This window comes from Maylandia zebra, linkage group LG2 (genome assembly GCF_041146795.1).
Source record: "Maylandia zebra isolate NMK-2024a linkage group LG2, Mzebra_GT3a, whole genome shotgun sequence".
NCBI lineage: Eukaryota > Metazoa > Chordata > Actinopteri > Cichliformes > Cichlidae > Maylandia > Maylandia zebra.
This window is the reverse complement of record NC_135168.1, coordinates 46040584-46065646: the sequence shown is the minus strand read 5'-3', so window position 1 is coordinate 46065646 and position 25063 is coordinate 46040584. Positions and strand designations below refer to the sequence as shown.

General features: G+C 38.0%; 3 protein-coding genes and 1 long non-coding RNA gene across 6 annotated transcripts in view; 2 read left to right on the top strand and 2 right to left on the bottom strand.

Annotated features, from left to right (window-relative positions):
* Positions 1 to 1860: 1860 nt before the first annotated feature.
* Positions 1861 to 4967, top strand: urp1 (urotensin-related peptide 1). The gene is made up of 5 exons (XM_076875525.1): positions 1861 to 2219; positions 2414 to 2542; positions 2644 to 2684; positions 2912 to 3017; positions 4740 to 4967. Exons 1-5 carry the CDS (start codon positions 2030 to 2032, stop codon positions 4769 to 4771), a joined length of 498 nt encoding a protein of 165 aa, XP_076731640.1. The 5' UTR covers positions 1861 to 2029; the 3' UTR covers positions 4772 to 4967.
* Positions 4968 to 5016: 49 nt separating this feature from the next.
* On the bottom strand, positions 5017 to 10651 carry clic2 (chloride intracellular channel 2). The gene is made up of 6 exons (XM_004545750.4): positions 10334 to 10651; positions 8181 to 8290; positions 7499 to 7624; positions 7307 to 7407; positions 6330 to 6511; positions 5017 to 5661 (listed from the first exon to the last, which is right to left on the bottom strand). Exons 1-6 carry the CDS (start codon positions 10385 to 10387, stop codon positions 5500 to 5502), a joined length of 735 nt encoding a protein of 244 aa, XP_004545807.1. The 5' UTR covers positions 10388 to 10651; the 3' UTR covers positions 5017 to 5499.
* A 3959-nt stretch (positions 10652 to 14610) lies between these two features.
* The window catches only part of LOC143413118 (uncharacterized), an 11640-nt gene continuing 1187 nt past the window's right edge, over positions 14611 to 25063 (bottom strand). For both annotated transcript variants that reach the window (XR_013093701.1, XR_013093702.1), the window contains exons 2-3: positions 21727 to 21977; positions 14611 to 14901 (exon numbers count right to left, since the gene is read on the bottom strand). This is a non-coding gene — a long non-coding RNA (uncharacterized LOC143413118). The remainder of the gene's footprint in view (positions 14902 to 21726; positions 21978 to 25063) is intronic.
* si:ch73-335m24.2 (protein eva-1 homolog C) lies at positions 15681 to 23008 on the top strand. 2 transcript variants are annotated; one of them, XM_004545747.6, is made up of 8 exons: positions 15681 to 15837; positions 17829 to 18034; positions 18158 to 18281; positions 19568 to 19720; positions 19968 to 20111; positions 20225 to 20296; positions 20383 to 20463; positions 21605 to 23008. In XM_004545747.6, the coding sequence occupies exons 1-8, from the start codon at positions 15741 to 15743 to the stop codon at positions 21988 to 21990; spliced, it is 1263 nt and encodes a 420-aa protein (XP_004545804.1). In that variant the 5' UTR covers positions 15681 to 15740; the 3' UTR covers positions 21991 to 23008. The 2 variants fall into 2 exon arrangements, with proteins under 2 accessions (XP_004545804.1, XP_012773141.1); XM_012917687.5 differs by lacking the exon at positions 20383 to 20463 and having other exon boundaries at positions 15683 to 15837.

Genomic DNA, 25063 nt, shown 5'->3' with positions numbered 1-25063 from the left:
TAATTTATTTATAATTTATTTATTTATAATAATAATAATAAATAATAAATAAATAAATTCTTTAATAATTTATTTAATTTATTTATAATTTAAAGTTTGATTTAATATGGATGATGCAGTTTAACCTTGTTCTAATGCAGACATCCGTTCATTTTATTCAGAGGTGCAGGGGAGGCTAGAGCCTATCCCAGCTGTCACAGGGCAAAAAGTGGTTCACAGCCTGAACAGGTGGCCAGTGCATTGCCAACCTAGCACAAAGAGACAATCATTCCTGCCAATAGAGAGTCACATATTAATCTAACTCTATTTCCTTGGACTGCAAGGAATCAGGAGAACCCAGAGAGAACCCATGCATGCTCCACAGCCAACCAGTGGATCTGAAAGACCTTCTCACTGTGAGGTGACAGTGCTAACCCCTGCATCGCCATCTTAACATAGGCTGTGACATCCAATATGTACAAGTATTAGTTTACATACGGCAGATGCAAAACTATAACTTAAATTAAATTCCCCCAAATCATTTTGCTGATCTGAGTTGCCTTTAGTCAGGGTTCACTGTGAAAGACGTGCTGCCTGTGATCAATTTCATTTCCCCTGCTTGTGTTCCTCATAGATGACAAGTTGTTTGTTTGTTTTTTTCTTCATCATAAAAACAGGAATGAAATCTTTATTACACAAACCTGAAACTACAAAGTATTATTGACTCAGGTAAGTGCTGCTCTGCAGAAACGGGTCCAGGTTTTCAGAGCGAGAGAAAGACATTAAAAAAAATCGAGTGGTGGAGAGCCAGCAGGCAGGTGAATCAAACTGTTCTCCTTCAAGCAGGAGGACTGCTTTAAAAAAAATATTGGAAAAAAATGTTAATTTTTTTTATGTGTGTCCATTAGAATGATTACTGTCCTTTTTTCTCCCCAAAATAACTTCTAGTGATTGCCAACAATGCATATTTAATTTTTTCTAATGATAATTTCCAACATTTTGGCATGTTGCATTTTATAACGCATGCATACAGAAGGGAGCAGCATTGTATTATAATTTATATCCAGCACTTACAATGTCACTTCCTAACATGAGCTGCACCTCATATTCACACAGAAATGGGAGAAAACTGAGTTCAAATACTTTGGAAGAACTTGAGTTGAAGAACCCGCAGTTTTGAAACATCTACATTTTCATTATCGGTCTAGATATAGACCGGTAATGAAAAGTATGTTCTTTTGTACACACAAAAATATTCAGATCACAGTAAGATAGTCTGTTTAAAGAAGAATGTTATGTGATAAGATACACTTCATTTATCCCAGATTTGATACATATCTTTTGCTACAGTACTAAAACCCCCAAAGCCAAATTGCTTAAATAAATTAATAATAATAATAATAATAATAATAATAATAATAATAATAATAATAATAATAATAATAATAATAATAATAATAATAATAATAATAATGCATACATTTTAAAGTTTATACTTCACAATAAGCTGGACTTAGTTTTCTTTATAAGTGACTTTTATTTTGAAAGGGTAGCAGTGCACATTGAAGCCTACAGAGATTAGAAATACTCATTTGGAAATTAAAACTGAAACAGCTGGTCTGATGTCTGTACAGGGATGACAAAAACAATGACACATGTATAACTTGTATTATGGTTTATAAGTCAAGTATTTTGTATATTGTATTGTATAAGTATTATTTATAAGTATTGACCTCAGTCATAACTGATGTCCTCACAAAGTGACTCAGAAACCTTCAGTGACACACTTCCACCAGCCCAGTGATCTCAGACATGAGCAATGACACGTTCAGGCAGCCCATCACGTAGAAAGGGTGCCATCACGGCGTCTCTGGACAGCCTCTGATTATTGTCGGAGAGTAAACATTTGTTTGGCTGCTCTGTACAAGCGCAGATAGGCTTCAGATGAATTGACAGGGTCCCCTAAATTGTGTCTATGACGCCTGATCCATCGCGTCAAGACCATTAAGAAGGAGGCTGGGTGAGATGATAGTGCATCGATCAGGTCGTGATGGATGGGCCCTGTGAATATATAAGTGAAGTTCTCGGTCGAGTAAAGGGAGATGAGTCCAGATCTGGTCATCAACACAGAGACACCATGCTTTCTGCAGCTCTGTTTTACCTTGTAGCTGTGATTTGTTCAGCAACATGGACACGCGCTCTCCCCCTTTACCCTGAGTCCAACCTGGAGCCACAGACAGGTAAGACACTTTTAAAACTGTTTTCTTCTTTTCAGGTTATATTTCTCCTACTGATTTCTTCGTGCCATTTTTAAATCTCTTGACCTGATCTCTTGTCACCCAACACTTGGACAGTCACATTGTAACTTATCAATGAGATGTGTGATAAAAAAAAAAACGGAAAAATGAATGAGAAATATGTTTCATCTGAACAGATTTCATTCAGAAACTAGTTTCAGAAGTGGAGGACGGCACCAATGCTGCAGAAGGCGAACAGAGAGATGTGAATAATATTTATCCCCTACTGGTGCATCACAATGGAGGGAGGGACTCATGGAATAAAGGTTAGAAAAAAAACATAAATTTGCACGTAAACAGGAAAAAAATCATCAAATTTTGTGGTGAAAGCAGATTGTACAACTCTAAATTTTATAACTCGTTTCAGGGGTGAAAGATTCAGCACAGCAGGATAAGTTTGCAAACATGGTGAGTTTGATCATCTGCACATTTGTACACTAATAAGACATAGACAGAGAAGTCTTTCACAAAAACAAGTGAAAGATGCAGAAATGTTGAAACAATGAGAAGCTCAAAGTATCATAAAATAAAAAGAGTATTCTGAATGTGTGGGTAAAGGCGAGTTTATGCCAGTGAAAACAGTGTCCCTGTGAACGCAGGGTCTGCATCTAAATCATCATTTTGCTTATTTTTAGGTCGAGGAGCTGAAAGAAGTTGTACTGAAATTGGCTGCCGCTGAGAAGCTTCGGTCACAGGGTTTCCTCAGATCAGAGCAGAGCCTCCCGAAAACGAACAAAAGAGGTGCGTGACTCACATGCCACACCTGCTCGGCCACCGAAACGCAACGATCGAGTGAAAAAGGATGTTTAATTTCTGGGATGGAGTTTTTAACACAAGCTAAGATTAATTATTTACACTGTAAACAATGACAGATGTATAAGCTTTAAGCATTTAACACCTTTTATAACACATGTAGCATAGCTTTTGCATGATATAAAGACATTTTTTATTAAGGTGAAACAGTACAGGTAGAAAGGTTAAAACATTTCACTAATAGACATTGCCATGAAACTCCTCCAGAGGATTACACGCATTAGGAATATTAATATTATTTCTACTGCTACTACTATGGTGTTTAATAGAAGGCAAAGGCAAAAAGGTAAAGCTATAAATCTCCAAAACTTTATGTCTTCCTTCATATTTGCTAAAGCCGTTCAGTGGGTTGATTGTTACCAGGCTGATTTTATATTTGACTATATCTAGACTTTGCACTAATCTAGATGATTTGTTCAACCTCAGCTGACTGCAGGTTTCACCAGCCTTATAGACAGTACACTATGGTCATAAAAGACCGTAGCGTCTCCTGCCTCTATAGTGATGATTCTTACTTTCTCAGTGTGTCAGTCAGTGTTTGAAATTCTCTGTGAAAAGTGCTCGTGATCATTAATCAGTTTAAGCCACAACAGTTTGCAAATCATCAATGAGAAAATGAATGTAAAGCTGCTGATTTTGCTTATTTTACAACTTTACTGTTTATAAAGTGAGTGAAACCAGCAGTCAGCTGAGACTGAAGATGTGGGTTGTATGAGTTGAATTTGCAATGAAAATTCTGCTGCCAGGTAAACAAATGATCTTTCTAACATACGCAAGTTATACTTTCTCTATCTACATTTGGACTCACTTGCATAATTTCTTCAGAACCAAAATCCAAATATTGGATAAAGCGATAAAGTGATTCTGGAAATCCCATGTTATAAAATAATCTATAAGTAAGACCCAGAATGATATCTGAACATCCCCTGTATATAATCATTCAGGATATATGCATGGAAATTAAAATGGAGAGTTTTGTCGTGATGAGTGCTGCTGAAGGGAAGATTTCTACCTGAGACAATGAAAAAGAAATCTCATCTTGACATTGACTTGAATTGGCTTTATTGTAAACATCCATACATATTCACTAAAAACCACCAGGAAAAAGAATGTCTAAAAGATATCACAGTGAACCTTCTAAAGCCAAATACCAACATACAGCTTTCTGAAATGTTATATTTAAATATGCAATAACTATGATGCTACATAGTTTAAATACAGTGCACCAGTAGATAACATGCAAATTTCAAACTTTAACATTATCAGATTTTTTGTTTGCATGCTATCTCTTCGCTGCTGTATCACTGGAAATGTCCCTGATGTGAAATATCATCTTAACTTATTACTGAAATAGTAACTGAGTAAAACAACAAACAAATAAAGGTCCCCTTGCATTAAACAAAACAGTGTTCAGTATTTGTATTGTATCTGTAACCTCCCTGTGAATATTTAAGATAATATTTTATCCTGTAAACATGTGCACTACACTACAGAGGAGTAAGTAGAGTATATATAAGATATTAATGCAATTACAAAGCTCAGATATGTTCAGTTAGTCTAGAAAAACAAGAAAAACACCTTGAAGGGAAAAAACTGACAAATAAAAGATGCGAGTAACATCTTTTTTTCTCTCTTTGATGTCCCCGACAGCATGTTTCTGGAAATACTGTGTGACCAACTAGAGCTCAGAGACAGCAAGTACGATGTGGTTTCAGCACGGCCTGGTTTGAAGCGCTCTCCCTCTTCATCACCAGTTTTGTTTCCCACCACGTGGTATATTCATCGTCTGCACCGGATCAACAGAAGATATATTTTTGAAGCTGTAAAAGGTTTTTTTTGTGGCTGAAAATAAACTTGAATATCAGAAATGCCGTTTCGCGTTCCCTGGTTTTACCCGTGAAAGTTCAAATGAATGACAGAAACCAGATTATGACAAAGAAATGTGGTATTTATTTTCATTAGTGTGACAGTGTGTGACAATTCAGTGAAACTGTATTTGTACACAGTAAGATATACAGGAGTGTTTTACATAAAAATGAACTGTTTACGCAGCCATTGCTCACACTAACACAATCATACATATTTCTATGTGGCTGTTTTGATTGTAAAATGCAAAAAATATTGATATTTACACTATAAACAAAACTCTACTAAATATAAATCAACAATCAATTGCACATATGGCCTTTTTTTGTCTGTGAGTGACCTGGATAAACAGTAAATGCCAAAACATTTGACTTTGGCATGTCTTGGAGCTCTAAAGCTATATGAGCTTGAGGATTTTAGGGTGTCTGGTTCACTGCCACAGTTTATTTTTGAAGTTTGCAGTGCCCTCTACAGATCACCATCTCTACACACATGGTTACAATTGATAAAAAAAAAAAAAACACAGAACAAAGGAGTGAGATGTTTATTTCCTCTTGTTGGCCACGCTCAGGTAAGCCTTCTCAATTTCAATGTCGGCCGGGCACGTCTGTTTGAACTCGTCTCTCTCGTCAGCGTTTTTAAGGTATCTCCACACGCCTGTGAAATGGGCTGGAATCTCAAAGTTGCAGTACTTTTTGGCAGAAACCTAAAATAAATAAGTGGAGAGGAAAGTGTTTTAGGAAGTCCAGGGATCGGTTAAAACAAGCACTTATCTCATTCAAAGTTTAGTAGTTCGCATCATAGGTTCAGGCCTTCAAGATAAAAGAAGACAAATTTCACGACTGTTAGATGTTTAGTGATGTATGAAAGTAAACCTAACACATGGGTCATGTACTATTCCTTTAGGTTACTAAGACAAAATATCAACGAGGATGCTTTTAAACAGTGTTACAGGCACATAAATGCTAAAAGCAGGTCACTTTAGCCAGTTGCTAGGTGGTTGCTAGGCAATATAATCATAGCATAATATTTGACATAGGCGAAAACCTTCAGTAGTTCAGAAGCAGAAGTGTGCCAAGTCTGGTTGCACAACTGATGGTCTGGGAGAAGTTTGCAGTCAAACACACTCATGAACAGAGATTTAGCATTTATTAAAGTGAGAAGATCAGGAAAACTATTGAGTTTCCATCTGAGGTAGTTTATTTTACTGTATTTTGCAGTTTAAATTATAATAATCAGGATTAAATAAGGATAACAAAGTGTCCAGCTATCTGTTCACACAGGGATTCTTCTGATCCACTTTAGATGATCAGATGATTTTTTCCTTCCTTCCACCTCTGTTTCCTTTCAGCCATTAGTGCACAGATGTCTCACCCTGATAACGTGCAGTTTGGGCAGCAGGTTGCAGTCAGCTAAGGTGAGTCTGTCGCCGTCCAGGAACTTCCTGTTGGAGACGGCGATGGTTTCCACTGAATTGTGGTCGATCTCCTCGGGGAGGGGGCTGTTCAGGTAGTCATCCAGACGCTTGAACTCCCGCAGCAGGTTTTTCTCTTGTACTGTCAGAAACACAGAGACAGGTTTCATGGTGTGTTTTAAGCACTGCTGGTCAGACACGAGAGCTGCGTTTAAAAGCAGTTACCAGGCACCTGTACTTTATGTGAGAGCTTCAATTTTATGCAGTTTTATGCATTTGAGGGAAATATTGTCCTTGGTACCAGTGACACCACTACTGTAATTTATGTAGTTCCAACCTACTTTGCATTAAACTTCTATCTAACGTGCAAAAACTCGGTTAGCATGTCTCATATTTTAGCACATTTGGGGTGAATCTTGCTGATGCTGAGATGCACAATCTTTATACATGATGACAACGTCAGGTCAATGTGGTTAATCCTTCACAGCAGCAAATAAAAAAGGGGGCTGAATATTTTAGTACATATAATAGTTTATGTAAAACAAAATATATTTCAACAGGTTTTTGAACATGTTTTGAAGTTTGTAAAGGAATTTAATTGTCCAGAGGTTTGATCCAAATAGAGGTTTTAGGATTTTTCTCTTTATGAAAGCTTCATCTTGGTGTATGTGGACTGTCACGTTTCCATGTTTTGATTTGGAGGAGCTTTTTTCTTTTGTTTGCTTTGTGGGTGTGCGTCTGGTTTTTTATTTGTTTCTTCTGTTGTAGAAAAATTGAAAATATGTTGGGAAAAAAGTTTAGAGTGAGTGTAATGAGAAAAAGCTCATTTTAACTATACTGACTTGACTTGAACCAATATGCAAACACAAATGCAGTTCAATACTCTGCAACATAGCAATATTGTATCAATGCTGCATGTCTATTAAATCTAACTTACAGGCGTTATTTGGGCTGTTTTTGATAAAAGCGGAGAACTTTGCAAAGATGTCCGCTCCCACATCAAAGGACTCTTTGTTTACCGGGCTGAGATGAGGATACCTGCAAATCGAGAGCAGAAAAGAGCGCATCGGTTCAGTGAACCGTCATCAACATCATAAGATGTTTATGTAATGATTAAGCGTGACGGTACCTGGGAGGGGCCAGCGTTTGTTCGAGAAACTCTTCAATTTTGATGAAGTCTGTTTTGAGGGTGCCGTTGTAGAGGAGGAAAGGAGGGTTAGTCCCAGGGGCCAGGTCTTTGAGCTCAGCTGGCTTCCTGGAGATGACACAGATTGATGAACAAAGGAGAGGAGAGAATTTGAGTTCTCTTAAGCATACCAAAATAGTAGTTTATCAAGACTGTCAGAATCAAATATTGTACTCTAAATTAATGAGTCAACACTGGCTATTAGTTTAGTTATGAAAATACACAGTGATGGGAGGGGCTGCCTTTTTAAAGGCCTGTTTTGTGTGCGCTCTGAATCACTTAATTATCTGTATCCTTTCAAAGTTTCCAAACCATGTTTGTTTGGCACGTAGTGGCCCTGAGAAATTCACGCAATAAAGCCTCAATTAAAGGAGGTGATTGTTTGAAAGTGACACAGAGGTCTTTGTACGCTCCTGCCTCAAACTTCTACAGAACGGAGCGAGTAAAACGTCAATAGGCGTTCAATTGGATTAGATTACTGACATACACACACACACACACACACACACACACACACAAAAAGGTTCTCAATTTCTCCCTCGCTTTCCGCATAATTGAGTTTTGTGTGAAAGTCCCCACGACCAGATGCTCAGGAAGTGTTTTTTTCCACTGGAGCAGTGCTTACTTCCTCATATCAACAGTGGTCACTGTAAACTTCACTCCTTTGAGCCACAGCACCATGAAGAGCCTCTGACAGAAAGGGCAGTTCCCCACGTTTTCACCGTCATGTCCAGCCTGAAAAATACAAGAAATAAATATCCCATGAGTCCAAAATGTTCTGTTTAAGTGACTTCACTTTTTCTCTATGATCTCATCTGCAGATTAATAAAGTTATTTTGGAGCTGAGAAGGTGCGTCTGGGATACACACAGTCGATTTCCTATGTGGAGGAGGGGAAACCCTGGCATTGTGTTGTAGCGGAAAAACAACCGACACCAACGCAGAGAAGTTTAAAGGTCCACCACATATTGACCATATGTTAAATAACAGTGTGAAATGTCTGGAAATGATTTGCTTAAATGAGAAAATTGATGACACTCTCAAGTCTGTGTGGTAAACCTGAAGAAAGCTAGTTGGCGTAGCTTAGCTTATAATCACTGCTAGCTAGATGTGTATTCGCCTCTTCACACCGAATACAAAGCAACTGATATGAATTTGTGTTGTTAGACACAAATTACGGCAAATCCACATTAACTTATGTGAACATTTAGGGAGCTCCTATCAGTCGAGATTCTCTAGATATCACTGACAATCTCAAATAGAGCACACACTCATTGCTACAGATTCTGTCAGCCTGAGGTTTAAATTGACTTCTCTTTTAAAAGAGAAAGAGAAAAAGGAGAGCGCTAAGAGAAAGTGAGAGAAATCAGATGACTTCTTGGTAAGTTTTGAAATACTGTAACTTGATTCCAGCTGTCGGTTGTGTTCGTCCTACTCATATTGGCTGTTTTGAGTGAATATTTGGGGGTTTTCAAAACCACTGCAGCAACTGGACTGACAGGAGTGATAAAGATGTGAAGATAAAAGATAAAGTTTTAAAGATGGATGTAGCCTTTGGGTCTGAACAAAGTTCTTTTTAAAGGCCACCAGGGAGCAATATATGTGGTTACAATAGCCTTCTCTGGGGACCTGTGTAAACACTCCTGATGAGCTTATGGGCTTTCAGGCTGTACTGGATAAAATGTTAAATTCATTCTAAGTGTCAGAAAGGAAGATTAAACTCACTGATCAGTGAGCGTGTGCCACGTTCAGTATCAAAGCGGCAAGATGCCGACTGCAAAGGAGTTCATCTCGTATCTTTAAAACAGGACTTCACAATCCAACATGTGACATCACGCTGCTTCCATCTTTATCCTGTCTATGGTAACACGTGGTAACTTCACTTCCAGAAAGATCAGCGGTCAGCTGATGTTTCCATTTGTTTGAATTTGTGCAAAAATTGTAAAAAATATCACTTGTAGCTTTAAGCAGGTTTATATTCTGGGCTCTTATCAAGTCTCATCAACGACAACATGCCATTTTAGACTTTGTTTACATTCTTCATTATATTAAGTAATGAGATATAACTCATAAGTGCTCTTTAGAGGTATTTTTCTGCTACTTTTTGGACAGTTATTACAGTCTTTATGCTAAGATGACTGGATTATCTGCTGGCTCCAGCTCCACACGAGAGTGTTACTTAACTTTTCATCCAACATCTGGCAAGAAGCTGCACGTTTAAGTGGCTGAAATATGGCACGTCTACCACTCTATACTGCCTTATTTTGTTTTTGCTATTGAGCTGCCTTATTGCATATTTCAGAATACACAGTTTCTCTGCACTTGTGCCTCAACTAACTAAATCAGGAAAAAAAATCAGAAGAAAAAAAGAAGTGAGAAAAAAGAAAATGAGAAACTTTTATTTTACTTTTAGATAGATGACTGTATTTGAATGTGTGCGTAACTAAGGTGGGTGTGTCTGTCCAGGCTTGAGGCCAGTCTCCATATGCTTCTTGCTCCTTCTGGGTGTGCTCTGATAAGTTGGAGAGTGTCTCTGATAAGAAACCAGCTATGGCCCACACCGAGGATACAAACACCCCAACATCTGCAGCGTATGGTATCTGGGGACAGCACCAATCAAAAATAGAGCTGCCCTCTGATTGTTGCTGCCTCTATGGCAATAATTGTGGACCACTGTTGTTTGACAACACTCATAAATGAGCAGCAAGCCTTTGTCAGAGTGCCCCTTTTCTTCAGAAGATTGTTTTGACAGGTTTAAAATGGACATGAAAGGACTGACCTTGATGAACAGCTCGATGCTTGGCTCCTTATCAGAGCTCTGTCGAAGTGCCATTTTATCCCCCAAAAGTTTTTGTTCTGTTTTATTTAAAAAGTCCAAGTGCTCCTATTAAAATTTCCCCCGAAGTCAGCAGTTGCAAAAATCCACAAAGCTGAAGAGAGGAAGCTGAGTGTGGTGCTGTCGTAGAGGCACTCTCCTCTGGTTTCACGTGCTTTCTGTGGTCCTGGGGAAGTCTCACACCTCAGGGCTGCCTGTGTTTGTCTGAGGGCTTCTTGGAGGCTATCGCTCTGAACATATTTTACAAGTTAGGGGGAGAGGGCGGATCCGAGTAATGGGCGGGGTACATGCCCCACACTTATATACCCAGAGCCTAGCTCTATGAGGAGAGAGCTTAAAATAGCTCTTCTGCACATTGCAATACACAGGAAATGATAACACAGGGTGACTCACACAAATGAGCGCAATTCATGAGAGCTCCTCATTCCAACAGCATTTAAGATAAAAGAATTCGTTTAATGGAAGACATCCACTGTGTTTTAAAGGGCAGTAGTGAGACAGAAAGTATGAAATGTTTGCTTTAGTCATTAATAACATGTAAATATGCTTGAAACCAGTTTTTATACAACATATAGATGGCTGACTGAACCAGCAGCAGACAGATAGTAGTAAATAATGGAGCAATTTACCTTTGTGTGGATATTTATGTGGTACTTTACTGTATTCTACTCCACTGTGTGCCATAATGAAAATATTTTACATTCTACTTTTCACAAATATATGATTTTATTTTAAACAAGAACAAACAAAACCAAATAACAATCCACATTTTAGAAAAACACAACAAATGATAAAATAATACAAGTGACTTTTTGTTGGAGCTACATCCCCTCAAAAATGGCTTTCAGTATATGTGCTGTTCCTCTATGTGGAGGCTTTATCAATATTTGTCTTCTTCAGTGCTCAACATTTACTCTGCACATTTTTTCAAAAACAATAGTATTAGCAAACAAAACAAAAGCTGGAGTTCATTAATGTTTAATCATTTGTATTATATCTGTATCCTTCTGATTAGGAACCAAGCAGGTACAGCTTTTTTATCACATCAAGGTGCTTAACACTGTAACTTAAATGGACTTTTAGCTGTTATTTCTCAGTGACCCCTATGTGACCCCTTTGGAAACTTAATTGCCCTCCCCTGCTGTAAGGTAAAGACCTGCGATATTAGAGGGAAAAGACGAATGTTGAGAAGATCCCTTTGATCAAGCATTTGGCGACAGCGGAGGAAGAGCTCCCTTTTAACAGAAATAGTGCCAGGATCAGGGAGGAGCAGGAACCTGCAATGACCTGGTAAAGAGTGAGTCGAAGGAGAAGAAAAAGGAAAGGAAAGGGGAGAGGATAGAGACACTGGGACAAAATACAAACTATGGGAGAGAGTGGACTAATGTTAATGGCATGCAGCAGTAATATATGAACACACTGTGAGAGATAAGATAGAGTTAATATGGTCACTGAACAGTATAGTGGCCTGTAGGGATGAATATGATCTGTGAAACACTGACTGGACAGTCCTGATGTTTTGTTCTCCTTTCGGGTGTTTCAGGTCAGCTTTTTTATCTTTATAATGTCGTTCCTATCAGTCTCAGCTGAACGTACTGTGCTAATCTAAGCTATTAAAGTAAGATTGTGAATACTGTAAAGCGAACAGCTGCTGAAAAGCTTGTTAGTACTATCACTATGAACGTGTTACAAATGAGTTCAAAATCCGACTTCACAAAGATGTTAGCGTTACCGTGAACTCTGGACTCAACAACACTCAATTTACTGTTTTCACTGTGCCTGTTTTCTTTACAGGGCACAAAAACCAGTAATAGAATAAAAATTCAACCCCAAAAAGCAAATTAGGAGAACAGAGAAAGTCAGTTTAGTCACTACCTTTACTTCCACCTGTTCACTTTGTTTTTCTAATAATATTTTAGCAAAAGTTTGACTAATGTAGCCTTACATTGTCATTTCTATACCTTCACAAGTTCAGACTGAGAGGGAAACAGTTTTGTTACAGATGCTCGCATAAAATATAAACATGGAAAGTAAAGTAGACTCTATATTAAAAAATGAGTACTAATAAGTCACTCAAATTGCAATGTTAAATTAGAATTAAATATTAAAGTTAAAGCAATATTATGTACAGTACAGACAAGATATTGCAGACTAAGTGAAAATAGTTGTAGGTAAGGAGCAGTTATAACGTTTGATGGCCACAGATAGGAATGATCTCCTGTGGCTTTGAGGTTGCGTCATAGTTGAATTTCTACAACCAATGACTGTAGTGCGTTTTTAGCTAAACGTATAAGGTCTGAATGGGCTTTGCCCTCTTCTTTAAAAAATGATGTGATACTTTGGGGGTATTCTGAGGATGTTCTGAGTAACGAGCTGTGGTTGTGGGAATCCCCCTCAATAATAAAATAAGGGCATAAAAAGGGCCAACTTACACTGCTCGAATAGTGGTGTTTGGAAATAAAGAATATTAAAATACTTTAAGATTTTGAATTTTAGCGCTAAAAGAATATCAAATATCATGAAATTTTTCAGCTGAATACTGTATATGCTTGCCATATTTTAAGTAGGAGGTCTCTTGGTCAATTAAAGACTGAAAGTGATAGTTTGTGCTTAAGAAGTGGAGACAGGAGTGGAGGGGCAGTCCGGTGTTTATTGTAATATGGCATCATTTACAGTAATTAGGGGAAAGGGAAGTTTTATGACAAAATCCCCATGCTGCGGTGTAGAGTTCCTTAAAGAAACAAACAACACTGGCGAGATTGTGAAATGTACCACAAGGAATTGAAAAAGAAGGCTTTGTGCCCCATTCTCATTTATCTGCTCGAGAGGATTTGAGGAATTTGCATCACAGAGCGCGAGCATGGAAACAAACCCATCACAATGAAACTACCAACAAATCCCGGAAATCTGGCAAATAACACCCCATCGCCACAGGAAATATAACTCAAAAGGAGAGAGATCATGGAGAAAAAGTCCTCCTCCTTTTTCTTTTTAAATGTCTTCGGAGTCATGGAGGTTACTTTCCAAGTGTTTGGAAATCTGATGTCCATTTCTGCTCACTCATAACACATCCTCTAAAAAATAATCACCACCTCTGGGAGGTGAGTGGAATTTTACTGCAGCACGGTGGGAGTGCCTCTCTCATTTACTCACATGATTAAACTGCTTTTCAGTGGTCAGTCTTTATTATAGCATTTGCTGTGACAGAGGGTGTGTCCATTGAAACCTGTGTGACAAAGCGCTGGTGTTTTATTAAGAAATTCAATAGATTCGCTCTCACGGGCGACTGCAGTTATCGATAACGTCTTGAGGTCAGCATGGGCTGATTTCATGGGTATTTTGTGTTGTGTTTGGTTGCCATGACGACACCGTGTTGAGAAAGAGGGGATGAGTAAAAGGGAAATTAAGGTTAAAATCACAGCCATTATAGTAAACTGAAACCAACTGATTCAGCCCTGCCAGCTGGGGTATTCAACAGGAGAGTTTTCCAAAGTATCCCGGGAGCGTGCATAGCTTACTAATGATCTTCCACTTCCCAGGAAAGCCCTATCTCCTGGAGATAAATACACATATCTCCACTGGACACACACACAGCAAATGGAAATGGGGGGGAAAAAGTGCCTTATCTCTATGAACAGAGCTCTCAATGTGGACACCGAATCCAAGAAAGTTGAACTGGATTTTGCCATTACAAACACACACACACACACGCAGCCACACAAAAGGTCAAACTGTTATCCTGTAAACTCTGCTGCTCTGTGGTGGATTCCAGACTCCCTCTTTTACACAAGAGGAACGTTTTGATCTGTGAACTTCAGACATTCATAGGCCTAAATTTCAATAACATTTTAAGTGGGCGACACGATGAAACTAATTCCCGGACAACAACTTCTTGGCAAGATGGGTGGGATACCAACATGCTTATATACAGATCTTTTCGAAAAATGACCGGCAAGCTTATGTTGCACACAGAAAAAATATCAGGAAACTGTTGCAACATGTACTGTCCCTCCCCTCAAAATCCCAAATGGCAGTTAGTCAGTTTTATAGTTGTTTCCACATTTTGTTTATGGTTCAGAGACAAGCTGTTTTTTTTAAAGATAGAAAACCATCATACCAAAAGCACGAGAAGAAGAAAATATCTCCTTATTCAAGTTTAGGAATAAGCATGAAGTTTTTAACGTAAACACACAAAACGAAGCAGCATATTTTAATCCCAGTTACATGTTGCCAGAGATAGTCAAAAATAGTAAAATTACAAGTTGTGCTCAGTTTGCAGTTGAAATCTAAAGATTTCTTGTTGAAAATTTTGCTTTTACATAAACTGATCAGCTAAGGCTGAATCAAAACAATGAAGTTCAACAATTAGTGCTATATAATACATAAAGACACAGTCAAATGGTGTGCTGTTACCCAGTGGTTTGCAGACTTCCCTTTTTGAGGCCTGGAGTTAATTTCTCATCCTCGTCTTCTTTATTTAATAAACCAGACTTCATGATTGAGAGGTGGATCTGAAACAGGGGACATGAGGACAACTTCTCAATAACAGTTGTAACAAGGCATATCCTACTTTATGCTTGATTTGGACATGTTTACAAAATTTACCAAAAGAACATGTTTCACATATAACGTTAAAAAGTATTGATTAAAGTACATTTGGAAATTGTTTACTGAGGTCATAAAGCAAGTGTAAATTCAGGTCACGTTGTTACAGATCTCTATATAATTGGATATCTTTGATTAACCAGAGGAGCCAGCCTCTGTTGGATTTAGAAAAAAACAAATACATGTCCATGTGACTTTCTATGGTGTCTGCTTGCCATGTTGCTGCAGATGGATTCCTTTATGGACAGGTCATTTGGCTATTTTAACCTTTTATACCTTGTCTGTCAGTCCCATTCGCATGAACTTAATATCTCAGGAAAGCAAAATCTGGCGCAAACAGCCACTTGATCTCAGGGATGAACTAAGTCAAAGTCAAACAAAGTCAAACGTCAGCAGGACCACACAAATACATATTTTTGGCCCTAACTCAAGAATTCATGCGTAAATGATGACAAAATGTTTTGCACAAATGTGTGGTAGGATAACAGGATAAAGTGATGAAATTTCATATGCAGCAGGTCAAAGGTCAAGTCTGGTTAGACATGGATGTAAACTTGACTGATGAGCGATAGAACCACATAAATGCTTGGCAGTAATTCTAGTTTATTGCTCAGCAGGGCCAGCTGTTTCTTGTAAACACAATGGCATCATTGACCTACTGACTGCTCTCTCACAGGCAGTCAATCGCACAAACAGCCTATTACCACACAAACCCTGTTGCAGGGTCTGTTGCAGGATATTCACAATGACAGCGTCTTGGAGTTTCTGCCGCTCTTTTTGTCTCCTGCCTCTCCTCCTGGCTCTGAAGATGCACACAGCACGTTCGGCTCCTGATTTCTCTCGTAAGTCTCTTGGTTTTGAAATCAATAGCGGACTCAAAATGCTGATGCGTTGCTTTTCAGCTGCATAAAGAAGCTTCACAATGACATTTCCTAACAGATTTCCACATCCTGCTTCATAAGCAGCTTGTCATAATCTCGCGGAGAGACCAGAATCAGGGTGAAGAGGCTGCAGAACAGATCCTGAACTTGGATATCCACTCAATACAACCAGATACTCCCATAGCAATAAATAAACTACAGCTGACCTGTGTTTATCATCTGAGCTGTTTTCCTATTTGGACTGTGTCACTACTGACATTATGGAAACATTGGTACTGTATGTTCAGACACAGCCAAAGGTAGCTTTTGTCTCAGACACTGTTCTGTTTGCATGTGCATCTCTATATCTGATCACAGCAGAGATCTTTTGTTTGTGTGTGTGTGTGTGTGTGTGTGTGTGTGTGTGTGTGTGTGTGTGTGTGTGTGTGTCTAATAATAGCTCATTGTGAGTGAGTGCCTGGTACTGTGTCTCGTTTGTTCCCTAAAGCTTTAAAACGCCTCTGTGGAGCACACACACACACACACACACACACACACACACACACACACACGGTTTCCATCATGTCACAGAACAAAACATTGACTTATATTCATGTCCTAGAGATGTAACCGTAACTAATAAATAAACTAGCCTTAAACTTGACCCTAAACATAACTTAAGTCTTAATACATAATAAAAATTTGCATTATAAATCTTCACAAGGCGAGATATACTGCACGTACACACTAGCACAATACAGTACAGGAAACACACATGGGAGGGGAGATTTCACTTCAGTGTCTATGCGCTGTTGCTGATGATGTTTATATGTGTGGTCATAGTCCAAAAATTGTCTTGGCGAGCTACACCCAGTGAGTCGGACACCACCCTGTCGACAGGGGACTGAGCTGTTGTAGGGGCTAAAAAAAAAGCTCTAAATAAGTCAAACTGTTGACTTGTTGACAATGAAAGGGTCGCAAATTGTGCATGAGTAAAGGTAACTGAGTCATCCAGTCTTTATTAGTTGGTTAACAACAGAAAGAAGACCCTTTATTTCTTTCTCTTTCATCCAGGCTTTCTGAGAAATGTTTTTCGCTTGTTAAGCTACTTAACATTGACTTTTGAATTATTCAAGCTTAAAAATTTCACCCAGCTCAAGGGATGAACCAGTGTTGTGTCTACACATAACAGAGAACTTAGCAAGAAAACTATTTCAAATTGTATCTTGAGGTACTTTGAGCCGCATGTCACGAAAGCACATGAATTATTCCCATTTTTTTAACTGAATCTAAATGATTATACGGTTTGACGGGATTAAAATAGGATTTTACGTTGATAGACAGTGTGGAGCGCGCCCTTAAAAAAGAGAAAACTGGAAAAGCAGAGGACAAAAGAAGAAGTGTCAGGTCTTAAAAACTATCAGCAGCAGACAAAATGTGTCTGAAAGACATTTCCTGAAGAATCAGAGAATAATTCAGCAAAGATTTGACGCAGGAGCTGAGAGATGCATGTGGCCCTTTAGCTGATCCATCTACTGTTCACTGATGCCTCATCAGAAATGGTCATAATGGAAAGGCGGCAGACAAGAAGTAATTCTTAAGAAAGGGAAACAGGAAGAAAAGGCTGGCGTATATGACGCTATACAGGAACTGAAAGTGGAATGATGAATCAAATTTTCCTTCAAGAAGCCTGGAAAACTGTTCCTGAAGACGATTTAGAGATATTACAAGAAAGTCTGCCTAAGAGAGTTCAGACTGTGTTGAATGAAGAAAGGTTGTGGCACTAAATATTGACTTTCAAGCTTGTTATATTTGTGTAATCTCTGCTTTTGCTTTATATACTTAATTCCCATTTTTCTAGTAAAATATAAAGAAATAAAGGGGGCTCAAGACTTATGCACGCGACTATAAATGAGGTGTAAGATGTGTTTGAAATGATAAAATAGACATCATCAGCTCTTTTTATCTTTCAGTGTATCTTCACAGCATTCTGAAAAACCACACGGCTCATGCTTGTGAAGGAGAAATTCTCATCATCAAGTGTCCCTCCAGGACGTCTGTGGCCATCCTATCAGCCTTCTATGGACGCCGTGTTCCCAGTCAGCATTTATGTCCTCCTGCAAGCACAAACACAACTGCGGAGGAGGACACAGAGTGCACTTCCTCAGTTGCTATCGAGGTACACATAGCAACATTGACATAAACTGTGAACTCACTGCATAATCTGCCTTAATCAAATGCTCTTATGGGCGACTCCTGTTGAAGATAACAGTGGTCCACATGGATTTTCCTGTGCTTGTAGAAAGTGCTGTCAGAGTGTCAGGATCGGCGGTCGTGCCACATTCCCGTCTTAAGTCCGGTGTTTGGCCAGGATCCCTGTCCCCTCACCACCAAGTACCTCCTAGTCTCCTACAAGTGCAGACCAGGTGCACTACTGAGCTGGACAGTCCAGTCACTTCACCACTAGCGAACACATGACTTTTAAATTTATGTTAGCTAACTGACAAAGAAAGACTCCATCACATAATTTGTGCATAATAAAAGGTGTGCAGAAAACTATCAATAAGAGGGGCCTTGGCTTGAAAAAAAGAGCTGCACAGTAAAGTTCTTAATTAAAAAAATCTATTAGCATATAAAGCTGGTAAATAAAATCTTTTTTTTTTCATTTTTTCTATAATTAAGTAATCGTCTTGAAATTATTATTAGTTTAAAATATCTTATTTATGTCTTTTGTATGCTCACAGACATCTAAAACGTAATAAATATAACGGTAACTTAGAAAAGAGGAACTGAACTTGGTATCATTTAGAGTTTCTGTAATATTCTTCCTCAGTCAGCCTCTGGTTTCAGGCCTGTTAAGCAAAACATAAAAAGGAACTTACATTTTTTGGGGGTGTTTTAAAAAAAACGGGCAGTCACACATAAAACACAAAACTGTACATTGAAACATTTGCATTCCAAACTGAAGTGCATATAAAGTCTGAGTTACATAAAATTAAGTGGGAGTCTTCTAAAATTGTGATTGTAGCTTTTAAACAAAGCCACACAATCAGTCCACTAGTGACTCTTATAGTCTCACATCAACTTCATATGCACTTTGACATATATTGTCGCATTAAATTACCTCTTCTATAATAGGTTATGACTGGATTTGCAATAATCAGCTTGAACAGGAGGAATAATAAATAAATAATAAATGTCTAACATATAGTAACAGCCTTTTTAACGTGTTTCCCTTCCTTATTACTGGGTCAGGCCAGGGTCACGTCTTTCCTGGATTTTTCCCTATTTCTTAAGACATGACTTTCAGATACTGTTCATCTGATGTCCATAGCTCATAGATTAGTGTTAAGTAGCTTAAAAGACAAAAACAAACAAACAAAAGCCATCGTCTCAAAAAGAGTGGGTATAAGGAATGCTTAGAAAATGAGTGAAAAAGCAGCTAATGTCCAAAGACCTTCAGAGAACCTGGAGAACTGTTGCTCAAGACTACTTTGGAAAAAAAAAACTGGCTTGAAAGCAAAATATAAAGAAATGCAGGGTAGCTTGAGTCATTTACATAGCTCTCTAAACAGCTGTCAAACAAGGTTGTAAACTTTTGAAATAATAACAATGAATGCTTTCAGCCATCAGATTTTCTTAAAACAGCTACAGAAAGTTCTTGTCAACTTTTAGATGTTCTTCAAAATGTGCCATTTCATCTGTTTTTCAGAGCACCACCGCACACGACTGGTGTGTGAAAATGAGCGTTTGAGGCTGATGTGTAAAAATGAGACTGTCATCGCAATCTACTCTGCCTCATTTGGACACCTGCTGCACGGCAGTCCTCACTGTCCTCAGGAACCTGGATCAAAGGCTGACATGGGTCTGCAACAGCAGGGGGCTCAAGTGCCATCTAGTGGCAAAAAAGTGGAGCTAAAGTCCTGTATAGACATGATGGAGAATTACTACTGTACTGTATTTAATCATTCATATAAATAGGAATTATTTATTCATATTCATTAATTTCTAGGTGCTCAGGTTTTAGAGAAACAGCTTTTCTTTAACAATAAAATGTTACTGTTGTCTTCTTCGTTACAATCATTGGTTTCATTTATATTAAATTATTTCAGAGTGTTTGTCTCCGGCGGCCCTGAGGAAAGTGTCACGCAGGTGTCACAGCAGAGCAAACTGTTCACTAATAGCCGATACTCGAACCTTTGGGGACCCGTGCTTCCCCGGCACCAGGAAACACCTGCGGGTGTCCTTCACTTGTGGTAAGTGACAAATCTACACCTACTCTTTTTTTTGGCTTGGATGTAGATGCATAGTATATTTTCTGTATTTGCATACAGCTGCGTATTGTGACAGTGTTTCATTTCCTCTTTAGTCCCCAGATATCTCCTAGAAGATGTGGGTCAAGGTCCAACAGATCCTTTCATGATCTCAGATTACACACACGGTGAGTGTGAAAACGAACGTTCACAGGTTTCATTGCATGCAGCAGACTTTGACTGGCTATTGAGCCCAGAACCCTCTCGCCTGCAGGTGGATGGTACACTGGCCCCACCTACAGGCCTCAAAATGTGTTCTTAACCAACTCTCTGGAGATCTTTGACAAAATACTGGGTATGTGTACTGATGCCTGTGGATGTCAGGCTACAGCCACATATATAGAAATGTCGGTGTTCAAGCACGTTGGTGGACACAGTCGAGATACTGAGCTCCAAAACGACATGGAAAAATTAGAAGAGGTGCTGAATAAAATGAAACGTATTGTTTTTAAATTTGATTTAGAGTAACTGGAAGCCCTTATATACCACCTGTCTATTTTCTCAGTTGCTTATCTAGCCTAGTGTTGCAGGGGCTGACATATATCTCAGCCGTTACAGATAGAGAGGTATGATACTGGACTGACATTCATATAGCACTTATGTACTCTTTACTGGCCCCTTTAAACCACAATCCACATTTACTCTTTATTCTGCTCACTTTATGCAATTCATTTACCTCACGTCCACAGCCAATTTACACTCACCAGTTAACCTGATATGCATGTGTTTGTACTGCTGGAGAGAATCCACACAGGCACAGCAAGGACATGCAAATTCCACACAGGAAGGCTCCAGCCAGCCTCTGCTTATCAGTGTGCCAGCCACTTGTCTGTGCTGATAAGTAGTAATCTAAAATTTGCGTACATATTTCTGTATCATTTCCATTTTCATATAATTATTAGCTTATTATATTTAAAAATAACTTTTCCTAATTTCAGTCTATTTCTTTCCTTTCAGTTTATTATGACATGTTATATTTGGACATATAAAAAAAAAAACAGTTATGTTTGTTCCCTTGGATCATACATTAACCTGCTGGTGGAAAATACAAATATTAGCCATTATGTACTCTGACTAAGATAAATAATCATATATGGTTTTTGCAGGGATGATCCTAATCCAGAGCCAATGCTGTGTCTTTGTTTTTACAATACTGCACTGCCCAGGAAGATTTTTCAGCTATATCAGTTTATAACAATATTAATTTAAATAGAAAGAAAATATCGATAAAATTATTTGGATATTTGAACTGAAATAGGAGCACTTGCAAATTGATTTTGATACATTACTCACATGAAATGAATTTACTGGTTTCTTTGAAAGGTCACACCTTGTATTAATAGTGTTTTCTAAAGCAATTTGAGAAAGATGAGCTGAGTGGACACTTGTGGCTTATGTTGGCAAATTTTTAATTTCCTCACACATCTCTCTTCCAGGTCTCCCAGAGCGAGTTGCTCTCTACTTTGTCTCCGGCATCTGTGCTGGTCTCGTGTTCCTGCTCTGCCTGTTTGGTGTTCGCTCCACACTTGTGAAAGACGTTAAAGATCTGGTTTCTGACCTGAATGATGAGCTGAAAGCATCTCGCAGACGACGCAAGGAGCTCATGGAGGACCTCTTTGAAGAGGATGTCTCTGACACATCTTCTTTCCGCCGCCTCACACAATCCTACCGGACAACTGACATCTTCAGTCCACCCACTTTAACAGTAGAGATGGTTGAGTGGGGGGAGGAACAGACTAGGGATCTGCCCAATGGAGACATTTGGCCACACAGAGACTCCAGCCCTTACGCTATTCACAAGATTAAAACCTACAACAATTGAGAGTAAAGCATCAGTATACTGCATTAGAACGATAGCTGCTAACTGAAATCATACTGAGATAGTGCTTTTACTGTAAATTGGACCTATTATGCTCATTTCCAGGTCCAAACTTTCACTCCTCTACTCTTCTAGAGGAGCTTTGCATGACTCAAAATCCAAGATAATCCTTATTTATCTTGAGCTGGGTCCTTAGTTCATTCACAGTCTGAAACGAGGCATATGAACTCCTCTTCCTCCAAGCCAACTTTCTTCTGATTGGGTGCCCCTCACAAACTCAAAGCTTAAGCATTAGGTGGTTGGTTCCTAAGTGCCAGAGATGAATTAGGGAAGTCCCCAATCTTTGACATTAGGCAAAGCCAAGAGTAGAAAATAAAGTCTGAATTTGAGTGTTTAGAACAGCCTGAAGGGAACCTCTTGTACATACAATAACCTCATTATTTAAAACCAGTTTAACCTGAACAGTAATGAGGTATATGTGACAGAAAATAAGTGAAAGGATGATAGCTTCTCTCTAAATGTAACTGAACCTTCTAATCTGTCTCAATGCATGATGACACTACTAAAATACATGAAAACCTAATGGTGGTTGATTACAATCATAAAGATTAACATCACATGTTTGTTGTTTCAATTAATTTCAAATGCTGCTGTGTTTTATGGAATAACAGTGGACGTGCCACTGATTTAATTTTAATAACTTCAATGCATTTTTGCAGTTACAATATGGAAAACCAGTATTTTCAGTGCACTGTGTGACTAATAAATCATTGGGTGAGTTAATGCCATTTTTAATGTTTCATTAAAACGTACAAAAATAAAGCTGCTCTTTTGTGGGGGAAACATTTCATATTATTGCTGAAGGATGGAGAGTTAAATGTAGAACAGTGCAAAACCAAATCCTCAAAAATAAATATATAAATTGAATAATTTCCAAATATCTACTAACAACTATATTTTGATTCTTTGTTAAATTTTTGTGCCTTTTCGGATTGATAAAAGTAATTATATCTGATTAACTGATAGAACTACAACACAAAAGTTGTGCAAAGTCCTGACCCACCCTTTATTTCTTTATATTTTGCTTATAATTTTTTTGGTCTAAGCAATTGTTCTCCAGGCTTTCTGAAGGTCTTTCAAAGTTTTTCTTTGCACTTATTTTTCTTCCAGCTCTTGTACCTGACCATCTTTAGAGGGATGTTTTTTGAGGCATCATCAGAAATGTCTCAATGGTGTTGGTGGTCACAATTTATGAAGTCATGAATGCAATTGTACATGAATTGTACAAGTAGCCTGGAGAACTTTAAAAAGGTTTTATGATGAAAAAATAGCCCGATATCAGATATTGATTAGTGGGTAGAGGGGTTTAAAAGTCTGGATCCAGGAAATGGAAAAACATACTCAAAGTCTTTGCACAATTGCTCTCAGAAATACATCAGCTGAGGAAAGTATGGGATCAAATTGTGGTCATAAATATTTTGTACTTTTAAATCAGAATGTGTATATATGTGCATCTGTAGATAAGAATTTGTGTGTGTGTAAAAAGAATTTGTGTGTGCGTAGAAAAGATTTGGGTGTGTAAAAATATTTACACAAGTTACAAATTCTTTTTGTTAAGATCTGGTTACAGATACAAAGGGAAAAAAAATACGTGTGAAACTCAAGTTTTAACTTACAAGTACGAATTTTGACCCGATTTTTCTTCCTTTCAGCTGATCAATGTCATATCAGTCACAAATTTAACTATCCAATCAGAGAACAGAATTGCAGTACTTACTGCAGTTTTGTAAGTACAAAACTGATCAAAAAATATTTTTGACCACAATTTGAGCCCACAGGGAAAGAATCAGTGTTTAAACTGTGAGTACAGTTCAGCTGAAGTCATTATAATCCTTAAAATCACAGTCTGGGATGAATGAAAAGACTGTTGGTGAAACTGCTCTATCACATGACAGACTGCTTAATTTGAAGGGGTCACAAGTCAAAGCGGATGAAACTCGCCCCCACCCCATTTCTGCACATAGCTTGTTCTGAAGACTACTACTTATGGTAGCTTTATCCAAATATGTGGTACCTTGTTGTACTTTTATTATATTTATTTTTTGCATCGTTGACTCATTGGCATTATGCCTCTGTAATAATAATGTCATTATAGGTTAATAATGAAGTGAAGGTGGTCAATTTTCTCCAAAACTAGGACACCCCTCAGTTTTAGCATGTAGGTAATACTTTATTTGACAAGAAGCACTCCAGGAGCACAAACCTCCACCAAAGCAGGGCACTCTCTGGGAAGTGTTTTTTTAAAGGAATAGTATTGTATTTTGTGTATATTCATTTTGGGGGTTTTGTTGTTGTTCATTTAACACATACGTTACAAAGTTTGTAGTGTAAGAGTAGGTAATGACTGATCGTATTGATTTGACTTGAGCTTATTATATAATACTACATACTATAGTATATTCTGACTAACTAGGCAGCTCATTTTCTTTCTATTTAAAAATACTTTATTTAAAGATATAACACACCTTCAGTTGTTGTGAAATGTAAAACTGATCAGAGGTCAAATGTGACTGATGTTTGAATGTAAACTGTACTGTGATATTTAGAATCACCATTTACTTGTATCCTTTCCTAAATTTTGCCAGTACAAACACAGAATTTTATGTAAAGTTTTAAAGATAAAAGACAGTATAAGTTTTATCTTATTTGAACTGGAAAATGAGGTCTAATATTTAGAATCCCTATATTTCTATATGTTGTAAATTAAACCAATGACATTAAGAAACATAGTTTTAAATAGTTCTATAGCAATATTACTTTGACGTGAAAATCAGTCTATTTAATTAGAGCTCGGAGGTCAAATTTGACATATTCTAAATCTTTATATGGCCATTTTTAAATATGGTTTCTCGGTTTTGACAAGTAAATCATCAGCGAAGGATGCAGGCCAAATTTGAATGGATTGTTTAGATGACCACACAACACACTCCTACAAATTTTATTAGAATTAATTCAATTTTTTTTTAACTATCGTGTTTACAGGAAGAAGGAAACGCGTAAAAACACTGCGAAAAAC